At 34.1% G+C, this 16,542-nt stretch overlaps 1 protein-coding gene across 2 annotated transcripts in view; it reads left to right on the forward strand.

Moving 5' to 3' along the window:
• Window positions 1–16,542, forward strand: part of DPYD (dihydropyrimidine dehydrogenase) — a 797,518-nt gene that overhangs the window by 360,687 nt on the left and 420,289 nt on the right. For both annotated transcript variants that reach the window (XM_045547468.1, XM_045547470.1), the window contains exon 12: window positions 13,463–13,647. In XM_045547468.1, coding sequence (XP_045403424.1) covers window positions 13,463–13,647 — 185 coding nt within the window. The remainder of the gene's footprint in view (window positions 1–13,462; window positions 13,648–16,542) is intronic.

Below are 16,542 nucleotides of genomic sequence, written 5' to 3' on the forward strand. Positions count from 1 at the left end.
TAAAATAGATGTTGACCTGGATAAATGCTATTGTATAAGTTAGAAAATTGCATTGAATCATATTTAGTATCTACTCACAAAATATGGAAGCTACCAAATTCAAATGGTAATATGCTGGCTTTGCAGGAGGAAAACAGCATGAACTTTAGTTTCTATTCAGGGGTCCTGCCCAAGCAGTATGTGGATTAATGCTATCCAGTACTAACCTTTTTTTCTATAACCGCCATACTTATAATATTTTGTAATCATGAAGCTCATTACAGTGTTTTCAAAAGTCTTTTACTTACATAACCAGTTTTTTGCATACAAGTACATGAAAGAATGTCAAGCATATTACATAGTATTTGTTTGGCAAATATGCAATGATTTTCCAAGCCCTCTGCAAACTGTATTGACAATTTGTTTGGTTTAACATGACCCAGTGTTTTTCCCTATATTTGCACACTGCTGCCAAATCAACTTCTACATCACCAGTCTCATTGAATTACTCTCATACTTTAGAATTTTAAATTATTTTTCGCTGGTGGTGGGATTAAAACCAAATGCTTCAATTTAATTTTGACATCCTTCTAATCTGCCCTCCTACATACTTGTGGAATCTTACTTCCTGTTCTTTCATTCTGCATTTGTCAGATGTATCTTGTATTAAGTATACAAGATTCTGTTAGGTTCTCCAAGGTACACAGAAATGAATACATTGTCCCTGTCTATAGGAGTCTGTAGTCTAATAGAAGAGGAAAAATACATATAAGTAAAATGTCATTAGGTAGAAAATGACTCAAGGAGAAACAGACAAGCTCCTAGTGTTACACACAGGAGTAGAGGGATGACTTTCAATAGCAAGAATTAACAGGTTTTATGGAGGCACTGGCATTTGTACTAAATATGAGAACTGGGTAGGAATTAAGAGGATGGAGACAGGGAAAGCACATTCCAGTAATAGTGAACAGGCTGGATAAATACATGGAGTAGTTCCTTTGACTATATCATAAAATATACAACAAGAAATAGTAGAGTAAGGGTGGAAAAACATCATTTCTAATTCATGAAATGTTTTTAGTGGTAGGCTAAGGTATCTGAATTTTATTCCAGAGTCAGTGGGTATTGGAAATCTAAAGGGGGATATGGGTTAAATATATTCCTTTCACCCACATAGGGAGCATGTAATTAAATATGCTTCTCCTTTTTCATTCCTGCTTTTCTCCTATTTCACCCTGTATATCTTATATATTTTAAATAATATTGACAATACCACTGTAGGATAGTTTATTCATATTTTATTCTGTAGTATCCAGCAGAGTTTCTGACTCAATAAGTAGTCACTGAATGGATGGATGAATGAATGAAAAGATAGATAAATGTTTGGATGAAAAGAATGAAATGGCTTTATTCCAAATGTCCTTACAGAAAATTCACAGTAAGAACTAAAGCACCTGAAAAGGGTGTTTATGTGAAGTGTCATGCAGACCAGCAACCCCTCCCCCTGCTGAAGGGATGAGCAGATGCTGGGCACTTTTGCTGCACTGAGAAGAGCCTTGTAAGATTGGTCGTCCTGACACAACTCTTGCTTCCATATAATTCCAGTAGAATCAGCTTCCTAAATAGAAATTGTGTCATTTCATCCCTTGGTTTCAAACATTCCAGTGGATTCCTATTTATTTATTTATTTGTTTATTTATTTAGGGGTTATAAGTATTTTTTGTTATGTGGATGAATTGTATAATGCTGAAATCAGGGCTTTCAGTATACCTGTCACCAGAATAGTGGACACTGTACCCTATAGGTAGAATTTTATCCCTTGCCCCACTCCCAACCTACCCCCTTCTTAGTTTCCAATGTCCATTATGGCTTTTTATGACCATATATATTCTTCATTTAGCTCCCACTTATGAATGAGAACACATGGTATCTGTTTTTCCATTTCTGAGATACTTAGGATAATGGTCTCCAGCTCCATCCATATTGCTGCAAAAGATGTTATTTCATTCCTTTTTTATGGCTGAGTAGTACTCTACATTTTCTTTATCCACTCATCAGTTGATGGGCACTTAGGTTGGTTCCATATCTTTGCAATTGTGAATTGTGCTGTGATAAATATTCGAGTATGAGTGTCTTTTTTATAAAAAGACTTCTTTTCCTTTGGGTAGATACCCAGTAGTGGGATTGCTTTTTTGGAATGGTAGGTCAACTTTCAGTTCTTTGAGGAATCTCCATACTGCTTTTCATAATGGTTGTACAAGTTGATATTCCTGCAAAAAGTTTATAAGCATTCCCTTTGACCACAACCACAACATCTATTGTTATTTGACTTTTTAATAATGGCAATTCTGACAGTGGTAAGGTGGTGCTGTCTCACTGTGGTTTTAATTTGCATTTTCCTGATAATTAGTGATGTTGAGAATTTTTTTCATATTTTTTTGCCATTTTTCTATCTTATTTTGAGAAGACTCTATTCATACATAACCAAGGAGGTAAAAGATCTTTATGAGGATAAACTATAAAACCCTAGTGAAAGAAATCACAGATGACACAAACAAATGGAAAAACATCCCATGCTCATGGATTGGAAGAATCAACATTGTTAAAATGTCCATACTGCCCAAAGTGATTTATAGATTCACAGATTCAATCCAATTCCCATCAAAATTCCAATGTCATTTTTCATGGATCTAGAAAAAATAATTCTAAACTTCATATGGAACCAAAAAAGACCCTGAATAGCCAAAGAAATCCTAAGCAAAAAGAACAAACCTGGAGGTATCACATTACCTGACTTCAAATTATACTATAATACAAGACAATAGTAAGCAAAACATCATGCTGTTGGTATAAAGGTAGACCCTAGACCAATTGAACAGAATAGAAAACCCAGAAATATTAATAAAACCATATAGCTCTGGCCAACTGATTTTTGACAAAGCCAGTGAAAACATACACTGGGGAAAGGATGTCCTATTCAATAAATTCTGCTGGGGAAATCAGATAGCCATATGCAGAAGAATGAAACTGGATTCCTATCTCTCACCATATATAAAAAGTAACTCAAGATGGATTAAAGACTTAAATGTAAGAACTGAAACCATAAAAATTCTAGAAGAAAACATGTTTTACTATGAGAAAACTCTTCTAGACATTGGCTTAGGCAAAATAATTTATAAATAAGACCCCAACAGCAAATACAGCAACACCAAAAATAAATAAATGTGACTTAATTAAACAAAAAGGTTTCTGCACAGCAAAGGAAGTAAATGGAGTAAACAGACAACCTACAGAATAGGAGAAGACATTTGCAAACTATACATCCAACAAAGGGCTGATATTCAGAATGTGCAAAGAACTCAAACAAATCAGCAATAAAAAAACATAACCCCATCAAAAAGTGGGCAAAAGACATGAACAGATCCTACTTTATTTTGAATAAAGTTCTCCCTACAGCTTATAAAGCCCTCCTTGGTCTGGCCTCTATTTCTCACATCTCTTCTTCTACTATCTTGCTTGTTTTCCTTCACCTACATGGAGTATATCCGCCATTCTACTCTTGAGAGCTTTAACCTCACCTCATCCTGTGCATCCCTGCCACTGCTCCTTCTTCCTGAAATGATCTGCCTCTGGATCTTCATATGACTGGCTCATCTTATCCTCTATGTTTTAGTGTTAAAGTCATCTCATCAAAGAGGCCCTCCTTTACCCTCCATATTCCCTGTGATGTAAAGCACCCCTCCTGCTTCTCACTCATCTTATACTAGTCTCTTTCATGTAACCTTCGTCATAGCCATTTTCACTATCATATTGTTTACTTGTTTGCTTTTTATTTTCTATCTACTGATAGAAATGTATAACCCACAAGTACAAATTCCTTATCTGTGGTTTACTACAATGCCTACAACAGTATTTAGTACACGGAAGAAAAAAAATGTTTGCTAATTGAATGGATGAATTCAAGGCAGTGCTTTAATTTTTTCTTATGCAATAATCATTAAACTCATTGAAAGAATAGCCTATATACACTGCCTTGTGCCTTTGCCAGATTCCTTTTTCTTAACCCCTTTCCTTCTGTCTGTTGCCCTTACCATTTATTAATAGCTCCAAATGTCATCTTTTTTACTGTCCGTTGATCTCTACGTTACCAAATCTACCTTATATTTCTCTTATATTTGATGCTTCTTGAAATTACCACTTCACTTGGCTTGTGTAGCTCAGAAATATTTTGATTCTTACGTACCTCTGATGAATCCTTCTCTGGCTTTAGTTCAGGGTGTGCTTGCTGCTGCTTTAAAAATAAGTGATTGACTCTATTTTCACCTGTTTTTGAATTCTTTCTTTGGGAACTTTATCCATCCTTGTGATTTATCTAATTTCAAGATGCAGGGCCCTCTCTTGAGGTCTGTGTATCTCCAAATGCTCCTGTAGCTCTCCACGCATTTCCAGCTATGTATGGAACTGATTAGCAGTTAGGTTTAAATCCTAAGGGTGAGACCTCGGTAACTTTTTTCAGTCTTAACTTCCTCAGCTATAAAATTGACATAATACTTATTCTGTAAGAATCCAGAGAGACAGTATATGCAATGCCTAGCCCAGAACCAGCCACATACTCATGAAAACACTCAATACATGTTTTCCATTATTTATTGAATATTGCCTTTGCTGATACCAAAGATATTTCTTTCTTTGTTTTTTTTTTTTTTTCTTTCTTTCTTTCTTTTGAGTCAGAGTCTTACTCTGTCACCTGGACTAGAGTGCAGTGGCGTCACCATAGCTCACTGCAACCTCCAACTCCTGAGCTCAAGCAATCCTCCTGCCTCAGCCTCCTGAGTGCTGGGACCACAGGCATACATCACCCCATCCTGTTAATTCTTCTGTTTTTCATAGAAATAGCATCTAGCCATATTGCTCAGGCTGGCTTCGAACTCCTGGCCTTAAGCGATCCTCCCACCTCGGCCTCCCAAAGTGCTAAGATTACAAATAGTGAGCCACCGTGCCCAGCTTCCAAAGATATTTCTTAATAATACAACTCGTGCTTTATATAAGGAAGCTATACTTTTGAATTGAGCATTTACTTATGTACTAAAATTGTTTAAACAAAATTCTACTGTGTGTTTTAAGTTTGCATTGAAGTGTGCCTACTGACAATTGACAAGGAAAAAAAAAGCTGTAAGATGGATATCAAAAAATAACATTAATGAGCTGCTAAAGCTAAAATTACAGGAACTTATGAAATTGGTTAAACATAAAAACCATTAAACTGTTTACTGAAGCTTCACAGATATACTGCAGCTAATGAGCATTTCTGCTATTTAAATAAGCCCAAATTGAACACACATTACATGGATACATAATTAGTCATGGCAGTCAGCACACATAGACTTACTTTTAAAGCTCTATTTAGAGAATCTTTTCCATTTGATTTATTTTGTTAATTAAAATATTTTTCAGTATTCACTTATATTTTAATAATATTGTTTTCACAAGTAGTATAATTTACTACTGGCTTCCTATTTATTTTTATTTTTGCTTTAAATGCAGCAAATGGGGATTTTATATTAAACATTTTTCTTAACCCCTTTCTGTAGTTGTTTATATCATTTGATGGCATCATTCAGCATATTAAACATTTCTGTTGCTGAGAAGTATATAACATTTTTCAGTAGCCTTTCTACTTTTTTCACTGTCTCATAATTATCAAGAAATATTAAGCACCCAAATGTGCATAGAATTATAATGATTATGGTCCAAATCAGATTAAAGGATGATCTATTCCTTCAAGGAGTCTGTAGTCTTAAGTAGATGGTATCATTGAATATAAATAAGCAAATCAAACTACAACATTTGGGAATCCAACAGAGAATTTGAAAACAATCCCCATATATTTACTTCGAGGACACTGACCTCCTTGAGGAGATCTCTTCCAGATAAAATGAAATCAAATCTTCAAGGACTTCAGAGTTTTAAATAGATGGAATTATTGCAGAGAAATAAGCAAATCAAGGTGAAGTGCTTGTATTATTTTAATTCTGAATTGATTTGTTGGTCAGTTTAGGAAATGGAAATAAAACTCCCCATAGAATACAAGTAAAACAAAAGGAGTTGCTACAGGTTATTACTGACATCCATCCTTTCTATTTAACTTGGGGAGCCTAAAATTATCCTTTGCACAGAGGGTAAGAATATCAGAACTGTACTTTTGCCTAAATTCTGCAAACTTATTCAAACTGAAAATTATCTAACCATAGCAGTAAGGAAATAAAATAGTTAAATGAATCGAAAGAAATTAACCATGTGCCTATTCTTCCCTAGTCAGTGTGTTTGTCACTCACTGTAGAAGCTTTTTTTTTTTTCTTTATTGTGGGTTTCCACTCCACAATAATCTGACTCTTTGATTGTGGAAATAAGACCTATAGGAAAAATAATCAATTAAGACAGGATAATATGAGTGCTAAATAAATGAAATGGACAAATCCATTTTTTGAACAAAGAAGCAAGTATTGGGTTCCTCTTATGTGCCTGTTATTGTGCTAGATGCTGGGGAAGTAGCTGACTCAGATATATGGTCCCTGAACTTAGGAGTGGTGGAGGCAAAACAAATAATTGAAATAAAGTCACCTAGTGCCTAGTTTACCAGAAAGTGGTCAGTGGTTAACTTAACAGAAAGGGAATAGAAAAGGTTCCACTGGAAGAGATAACCTAAATGCTGCATCTGTGAAGCTAGTCAAGACTAGATTCCTTGCAGTCCCTCGAACCCTACCTTCTTCATTTTAGTTTCTCCCATAGTCCCAATGGTGAACTTTAAGAGATTGTGTTTGACCCATTCATTCTGGCTTTCTATTGCTCCTACACCAAAGATCAGTAGCAGGAGGGCTTCAGAGTCCGAAAAAGCGTCAATGAAGATTAGAAAACCATCATGGAGGCAGGAGGAAAAGCAGGAAGTGTGGTGTCACAGAAACCGAGCTAAAAGACGTTTATGCAGAAGTAGTCATCTGTTAAATGCTGCCAAGAAATCAGTGCCATGCTAGGGTGAGGCAGGTTAGGTGTCTGCAACCTTGCTTTTGCTCCACCTTGAGAGTAAAGACCTCCTTAAATTTTGTTCTTTGGGTGCCTCACTCACCTCACTCTATTCCCCGAGCTAAAGCAAGGTTATCACTGAGAAGAGTCACTGGATTCAGCAACCTGAAGCTAATCATCTTAGTGAAAAGAGTACTAATGAGGCTTTGAGAGGTAAATGGAGGCCTGAAAAGATTTATAAAATGGGAGATACTGTACCCGTATATAGCTACATATGGGAAACAGCTAACTTGGAGGGAGTGGCTAATAATAGACAAGAGAGAGAATATGGCCTAGGGAGCAAAATTCCTACCAGGTAAAAGGAGAGGATTCTAGGGCCCATATGGCGGGACTGGCATCTGATAGGAGGGAGAGTTCTTTAATGGTTTAAGAACTAGAGATAGAGTGGGTACAGATCCAGTAGGTTCATAGTTTTAGTGATGAGAAGACAAGGGGGTTCCCACATGAGAGAGTTTATATTCTCTATGAATTATGAAACAAGGCCTTCTCCATCTCCAGTGAGGGTAAGAAAAAGGAGTCAGGTCTGTTGAAGGTTTGAGGAGAACAGCAAAGGTGCGCTTGGTGGTCACAACGTGTAAGGGAGGTAAAAGAGCAAGCTTACTAAATCATGAAATTGGGAAAGGCCCAGAGGAAGCTTGTGAACTGGGTTTGGATGTGATAATTTGCAAAGGGCCGAAGAGTATCCAGATTGTAATCTCTAACAGGCAGCCAGAAATGCCAGAATAAAAGGAAGAGCTCAAGATAGAATTTGAGATCATTTTCATAGAGATGAAATTGAAGGCCCCAAATGACTAGAATTTCTGACAGAGAAAGTGCAGTGGACTGAATATTTGAGAGCTGGGAAGAGGACAATGAAGAGGTGAGAAGGAGCTGGGGCTTGAGGACAGTTTAAAGATAAGGAGAGCCCAGGTAGAGTAGCATTCTGCAAATCAAAGATGGAGAGCAAAATTAATGTCATTCAACTGTTGCCAAAGGGAGGAGGACAGAGGTCACAGAATTTGGTGACCATGAATACCATATTTTCATTAGCAGAATAATTAGGTGGGCAGAGAAGTAGGCAGCAAGTGTAAACTACTCTAAGAAATTAGGTAAAGGAAGACATAAGAATGGCAGTGAGAAAAAAGAACCATGTTCGTAACAAAGTTATTCAAAATAGGAAAGGAGAAAATGAGAAATGCAATGCAATAAAGAGAGTAAGAGGTGATATTTTGAGGTCCTGCAGGAGCAGGAAGATACAGAATCAAGATTACCTTTTGAGAGGTGCAGATGGAAAATGATGACTCTTTTTGTGTCTCTATTGTGCTTGGGTGATAGCATATTGATTAAAATACTTAAAGGCAGAAGGGAGATGTGAAGACAAAGCTCATGTCATGCAGACTTGATATTTTTAGTTGAAGGCATGCTCTGGTTCTGTCTCTTCCTTACCCCAGGTTATTCTATTTAAACGGAACTCTGATATCCTGGTCTTGTAATTAGAATTTATTTGATCTTGCTGAGATTTTACTTTCAGCTCTGAATTACTAAGATTACTGCCTCAGCTCGCCTTTTAGTTTCATTGTGCTTTGGTTTTACTAGGTAGTAGGTTATGTAAAATTAAACAACAAGCACATAGATGAATTCATCTATGTTTTCAAGATATCATTTTATTATAAATGTTGAAAGTTTTTATTTCCCCCATTGTTTTACAACACATCAAACTCTCTGAAGAATGCTAATAATCCTTCTTCATTATGATTTCTGTTGTATTGTTTTATTGTTTATGGAGAATTAATATATATTTATGTACTAAAATATAGCATTCTTGACATCTTTTTATAAATACTGAGAAATATACTTGTCATATGCTTGTGGGTTTCTCTTCTACATATATGACAGCACAGCTACATCAGTTTAATTGACCTTGGCAATCTACATCTGCTAGTGATGTGTCCCTGAGGGACGGTTTCTGCAATTTTAAGCTGTGGCTTATTGAAGAACTTGTGTGTCACAATACAGTTAAGTCTATATAAAAAATCGTTTCATGCATAACATTAAATTGACTAAAAGTTCCCATTTCAAAACCATTTCTTGTTATAAAGCTACCTCAGAGTGTCTTTGTTTTTTGAATAAGCTCATTTGAACATAGTAGTAATTAAAACAGAAAATTAACATAAATCTTGAATGTTTGGTATGAATTAAGGACATTTTCATTCTTTTTAAAGACTGCATAAAATTCCAGGCATCATATCATTTAACATATTTCTCTTCCATTTGCAGAATAATATAGAATGTGAATAAGCATGTTCAGGGATTCTTTTTCAAGTTCTTTTTCTGCTCAACTGTGGAGCTACTGGGACATATGCTACAATATCCATCGAGATGCAATCTCATGGAAATCTGTGAGAAAACCATGCATGAACATAACAGAAAATTCCTCCCCCCTCTATTTTATAAACAAGAAAGAAAAAATACAATCCTTCTATTAATATTCATTAAACACTTCTTAGGAAATGGCAAGCAGTTATTTGGTTTGCAAATGTAAATATACATTTTTCATCCACTTATGCTTTCACTCCTTCCAAGCTGGATAAAGGCAGAACAGAAGATGTGCTTCTGAGATTTATTTTCATTGTATTCCAAGTTAAATGTATCAGCAGAGATGTAAGAGAGCTGTGAGGAGTTCATAGAAGAACAGTTACAAGGATGAGGAGGATGAAAGTCTTCTTCATAAGAAGCAGCTAAAGAAATGAATTCCTTTCTGCCAAATTATGAATAAAATTCACGTTGTTTTTTTTTTTTACTGAATCCTTTGACTTCTAAGTTTAAAAAAATATGGTTAAATAACGAAAATGATGGCTACATTTCAAAGGAGTTGTTGAAATTATGAAAGGTATCTGGATCCATAGTCAGATTGAAGAAAGTTTCAATAAATTTATGAATACTGTATGAATATTACATATGCTGAAGTAGAATGTACTATCCCTACAGGGAAGTGTTCCTAACCATTTGATGTTCAAGTTGTTATAAACAGTCATCTTGGATCAGCTGCTTAGTGCCCCTGAAAGAAAACATTTCTGACCTGTGGTAGTATTGCTTGTATTTATATAAGGTGACTATTTCTACTTTTTCAATGATCCTTTTGTAGAAATTAACTCAAATATTAGATATTAAAATTGTTTCAAACAATCTCTATTTTGGTTGATGTTAAAAACATCATAACCAGCTGCATGATCTCTCTTTGATTTTTCTTTTATTTCTGGAAAGAAATTTGGAATGTGTTAAACTTGAAGGATTTAAAAAAGCAGGAAAATTCAATAGACAGTCTTCAAAATCAGGCTGAGATCATTTTTTAATATGAAAGAAGATCCTTTTCTATTTTGGAATATAGTATCAAAGAATTGTTTCATTTTTAGTGAGGTTGGCTAGATATTACAAATGAGAAAATAATTAAAACATTTCATATTGAGATTTAAGACTTCCAAGGATAAATGAATCAAATATCAAGGAAAGAAAGATTATTTTTAAAAATATACACAATTATGTATGGATGTTTAGGGACCCATAATAACACAATGTGTATACAATGGAAACACCCATAAATAGAGGAGTCCTTTTGAATTCACAAATTAATGCTCTTAGGGTGGCTTATAGTGTTGGTGCTAAATATTTTCAGAAATACAAAGTTGATTATCAAACTCATAGTAACATCTCCTGACTACTCATTGACTGAGTTTATGATGGAGCTCATATATTAACGTAAATCATACTATGTACATTATTACATCTTAAGGAATTATAAAGGACATTCCTTATGAACTTCAATTTAACTTATCAAGCATTTATTCAACACCTGTGTGTAATGTACTGTACTCAAGTGAAGATTCAAATTTTGTGAGGCCTGAAACTTATATAGTTTAAGGGTTCCTCTTTCAGAAAAGAAAAATTTACAAATTCAATATTAGGAACAGGGCTTTGAAAGAGGCCCATGCAAGTGAGCGACCCTAACTTAATCTTCGATACTATCACAATACAGAAGTCTCTAGATATTCGTGGAGGATTGGTTCCAGGACCCTCAGCGGATTCCAAAATCCATGGATGCTCAAGTCCCTTATATAAAATGGTATATTATTTGCATGTAACCTATGCACATTTTTATTTCTGGAAAGAAAATAGGAATTTCTTTCTTTCCATATACTTTAAATCATCTCTAGATATTTATAATACCTAATACAATATAAATGCTATGTAGATAGATGTTATACTGTATTCTTTAGGGAATAACAAGAAAAAAAAGCTTGTACATGTTCAGTACAAACACAACCATCTATTTATTTTTATTTTTATTTTATTTTTTTAATATTTTTGATCTGCAGTTGGTTGAATTGTCAGATGTGTAAACCACAGATATGGAGGGCCAACTGTATATATGTATTTTACACCAATAGATGCTGGGGGAATCAAAGATAACTAAGGCATAATCCTTACGTTGCTCAAGCTGAGAGTGAAGTTTGTATTAAATTTCAAGGATATTCCTGTAAAAAATGAGATGAATGTATAGAAGGGCTTTGATCTCCCAGTGAAACAATTTTCAATTCTTTCTCATTAAAAATCATCTTTATTTCAGATCTCTATGTGAACCAGAAATGTATCAATGTATTGGAGAAATAAGGTCACTTCTTATAGAAGACAATTATTTTTTACCCCTTGCTTAAATGTATAAAACTCATTATATATACCATTCAATTATAATGTGTTATGGTTGCCATTATTAAAATGGGTTGAATTGAGGAGCCATACTCACTATTCACTTTCTTACAACGCAAGTAACTGTTAACAGATGGTAGTGATGATATGTTTTGCAATGGGGAACAAATGATAATGGTTTCTTTTCATGTGACCTTTAAAGATATTAGAAAATCTTCTCAAAATGCCATTCTACTTTGAAAACAATTACATGAATATTTAATTTTATTCTCGATGAAATGTGGCAAATACAAACTATAGAAGATTTTAAAATAAAAACCTGAGTATGATAGCATTGACCTGTCTACTCATTCATTCATTCATCCATCAATCTAGTTGAATGTCTTGTATGCTCCAAGAACTGTACTAGACTGTGTAGTACAGGAGTCAGCAGCATAGACCTATTTCTGTTCTCATAGAATCTACAGTCTTCTGGGGAAAACACAATCAACAGTAGTCCCTGAATAATTTTCTACAATTCTAATATTCTTTAAGAAGAAAGCTACAAATATATAACAAGGTTTATTTTTATGGTTTTTTTTTCTATTTTGCTCAGAAGAAATCTATTTTAGGTATCAGAATAATATGTTTTATATTTGGTTATTTTACTTTATACTTGATTTGTTAATCAATTCAACAACTAACTTTTCTGTTCCAGGATCTCCCCAGCTCTCCGCCTTTAATTTAAGTTGCTCTGAATTAGAGTAAAGAATAGGTACCTTAGTTTGTCTGAGATGCTGTACTTAAAAGTCAAGACACAGATAGCTGGAGAGGACATTTAATCCTAACTGCTGGCTCAGTTTCCTCCTTCAGATAGGGTGTTGTCTACTGTTCTTCATTTTTTCTCTTGATCAATGCTTTCTATAAGTTGTATTCTTTCTTCTCTTTTAAATATAAGGATTATATTTCTAGTCAAAGTTTGCTTTTGATATTTTTCTTAAAGGAACTCAACCTCTTTCTTGTCCCATGACACTTAAAGATTCATTGGAATTCAGCATAGGTAGCCAATAATTGTGAAACTATTTTACACAGCAATTTCCAGGAGGAACTAATGGTAATGTTTGTATTTGTTGATTTTAACAAAACAAACATAGCAGAAATTGTTGGCTAAATGTAACTATATTACTGGGTTCATTAAATTACTTAATAGTAAGTCCAAATAATTTGATGAAAATGTTGAAGACTGTTTCATTTTGCTTTATAAAATGTTTTGTTTTAAGAGGAAAGGATTCACTGACTCAAATTCATAATATAACTTACAACTGTGGCATACAGGAATGAGTTTCAGATCATATGAGTAGTAACAGATTTGTGAAAATAATGGCTATGGATAAACAAAGTTTTAGGAAATATATTTTATCTTTATTATAATAACTGTACTTTCACTCTTCATGGATCCATACTTCTTAGATATAAATGCTAGATCTGAAACATTGCCCAAATCTGTGGTCTTTAATTCCTACATGTGTGGTGTATTTCAACTTGATTAAGTCAGTACACTTTGAATGTGTTGTTAACTCCAAAATTTCATTAACTTTCCATTTTTATGATTCACTAAAAACAGTTGCTTGAATCCCTAGAATAATAATTAAATAATAATTTTTCCTAATTTTTAAATTATTGTTATGCGATGCACAGATTAATCATTGTCTATTGTTTTTCACTTTTTTTTTTTTTTTAGTGAAAGAAGCCTTGAGCCCTATAAAACTCAACAAATGGAACCTCCCAGAAGTAGACCCAGAAACTATGCAAACCAGTGAACCATGGGTGTTTGCAGGTGGTGATATTGTTGGTATGGCTAACACTACAGTGGAATCAGTGAATGATGGAAAGCAAGCTTCTTGGCATATTCACAAATATATACAGGTAGGTATTTGCCATCAATGTCAGTTAATTCTTTTTTAGTGGATAAGTATTGATATTTCTTAATTTATTTTTGATATTCATTATATGAACATTTCTATAAGACGTATACTAAGTATATATAAAATATGTCTTATACATATTTACCTGGATAAAACTTTAGAATTATGGACTAGCTAGTAGAACTATTTAGTGGATTGAAAATTCATTATGCATTTCTGCTAGTTGAATACCCTGAAGTCATTAGTCCTGCTGTGATCAAAATATTTATTAATGTATTAAATATACACATAATATGTTTATTACATTTCATGGCACACAATGTTAAAGGAGATAGAATGTATATTAATTGTGATCATACATTGTCCAGCAAACTATCTGGTCTTTCCATTTGGACCAGATAGAGTCCTATCCATTTCCTAAAATTCTCTGTACCTAAGTGAAAAGAAGCAAATGTTTTATGAATTACAGTTGTAATTTTTTGACTATTTAGTTTTATGATAAAATGCAAAATGATGAAATGTGAAGTGAATATACTTTGGTTCAGTGACTGTGTGGTCTTGGGGGAAAAAAGCTGTAACTACTAGGACTTAATAATATTACTTTTTGACTAAATGTTTTTCTTCTTGTACTATAATTTAATTAAATGTAGGTACAGTTACCACATTTACATAGAATGTTTCTGGAAAAGTTTGCTCTTCTTAATAAAATTCCTCTTCTCTCTTTCCTATTCAGGAAAAACTTTATTCACACCATGGCTTTCTTCCTCTTTTCTTTAGTTTTCTCTCATTTGTTTCCCACACGCTAACGAAATTCACTTTGTCTTTAATGCTTCCTTAAATTTCCCCCTCTTGCTTTCCATGACCATGTATTCTATTCTAGTGATTATATCATCTTTTTAAAGTTTAATTCACCTACCTATTCCCACCTGTTCCCTGTCTTCTCTGAGTATTGGGGCTTGAGATGTTGAGTCTGGGCCAGAGTATGGGGTCTCGGAAATGGAGGGTTTCAAGAATGAGTGTAAGCAGCCTATGGGTTTTGCATAGATACAGAGCTGTGATTTTGGAAGCAGTGTTGGGGGAGATACCAAATCTAAAACTAAAAAATGTTCTAAAAGTTACAAATCAAAAGGGATTTATAAAGGCAAAGAAATAAAAAAGAAAAAGGAGTGTAATTTTAACAGACACAAACCAGGGAACCCAAGGGAGACAAGTAGGCGAGTGGTTCAGGCTGCATTTCTGCAGTGACGGAAGGATAGCCACACTATGCTTCAATGAATTGTCATGGACTTACAGACAGACACACAGAGAAAGCAGCTCAAGACAGCTACTGGGAGTGGACAGTCTCCTGCTTTGGCTCTTTTTGTTCTTTCTGTCCCCAAACCTATCACTCTATGCTTTTATTTTCTCATTCCATTCTTATTTTCTGACTATTCACGGGGTTCTCTATATCGCCTCCTGCTGCAAAACTCCCTAATCTATATTTCTAATAGGGCCCTCTCTTGAATGATCCACCTGTCTGCTGGATATCTTTCTATGCATGCTAAACCTACCTTTCAGATTCACTAAACATCTTCATGTGGATGTCTTATCTGCACTTCAGATTCACTGCATTTAAATTAAATATTCCTTCTCAAACCTGTTCCACGTTCAGTATTTAACATTTCTGAATTCCAGGTTCAAATCCACTAGGTTAGTAGTCCTCAGACTTTGGGTTACTCAGACTAATAGAATTTTCAAAATCAATTTGGAAATCAATATAGGGTTGATGGGTTCTTACTTTGCTAACAATATTAAAACAAACACTCAAACAAAATGAAACTGTAACATTTACTTACATAAATTGACAGGACATTTTATGAAAAAAGTAGAAAATGGATACAGTCTTAGAAAAGAGATACTTCTCATAAAAGCACAGTTAAAAGATTTACACTAGTGCATGTATACACACACACACTTTTTACATTATAAAGCAACATTTCTTTATGAAGCTATCTTTACAAACTGCTTATCTAAATTTTCTTTCATTCTTCCCTCTCATCAATTCTATCTCTGTAAAAACTTTTTTATGCACTCATTTTAGTTTGCTTATTTTTACGTGGAGTTACAATTTTTGGTTGACCAGACATCTTACCAAGCAGCCTGTTAGCTCCTTCAAGAAATGAAAGTGGAATCAGGGGATAAGAGAAGAGGCTCTTGTGTTAGGCCAGAGGAAGCCCAGTGAATGTGTGAATTCAGTTTGCAGGAGTGAAAATGGTGGGAGGGCAGAGATGCTAAAGAGAGTTGAAAAGGTAAAATTGAACAGTGCTCAGTGAAGAATTACATGTTTTTATTTTTTTTTCAAATGGATCAAGTATAATTTAATCCATTTATAGATTTTAAATTAAAATACATAAAGAATACTCAAATATATTTTATAATTGTAGTTTTGCAGTGTTTCACAATTACCATTCTAATCTTTTAACTTCCCTGAATCTGATCAATGTGTACTGGAAAAAAAAATTAGCAATCATTTTACTTAGCTTCCACTTAAGTCATGAAAGGAGAGAAACAGGCCTTTAGGTATAATGAAGAAAAACATGGATGTGCTTTAAAAAATACATATTAGGAATGATAGTTTCTCAAAATATAAAATAAAAAATTCATACCCTCTAAGAGTTTGGAATTTGACTGAATGATTCAAACTTGTCAAACTAAGTGCTGAGTTATATTTTAAAACAGGGTAGAGATAGAAGGTAGGTAAAAATCTCTGTCAAATAAAATCAACATTTCCACCTTCCTGCCAGGGTGTTAGATGCAAAGTTTCTAACAGTGATAAGGCTAAAAAGGCATATATAGAAAAAGTGAGATTTTTGTCTCTAACACTGTCCTTAACTTAATTCTGGCCTCTATCACCTCT

Source organism: Lemur catta, chromosome 3 (genome assembly GCF_020740605.2).
Source record: "Lemur catta isolate mLemCat1 chromosome 3, mLemCat1.pri, whole genome shotgun sequence".
Taxonomy (NCBI): Eukaryota; Metazoa; Chordata; class Mammalia; order Primates; family Lemuridae; genus Lemur; species Lemur catta.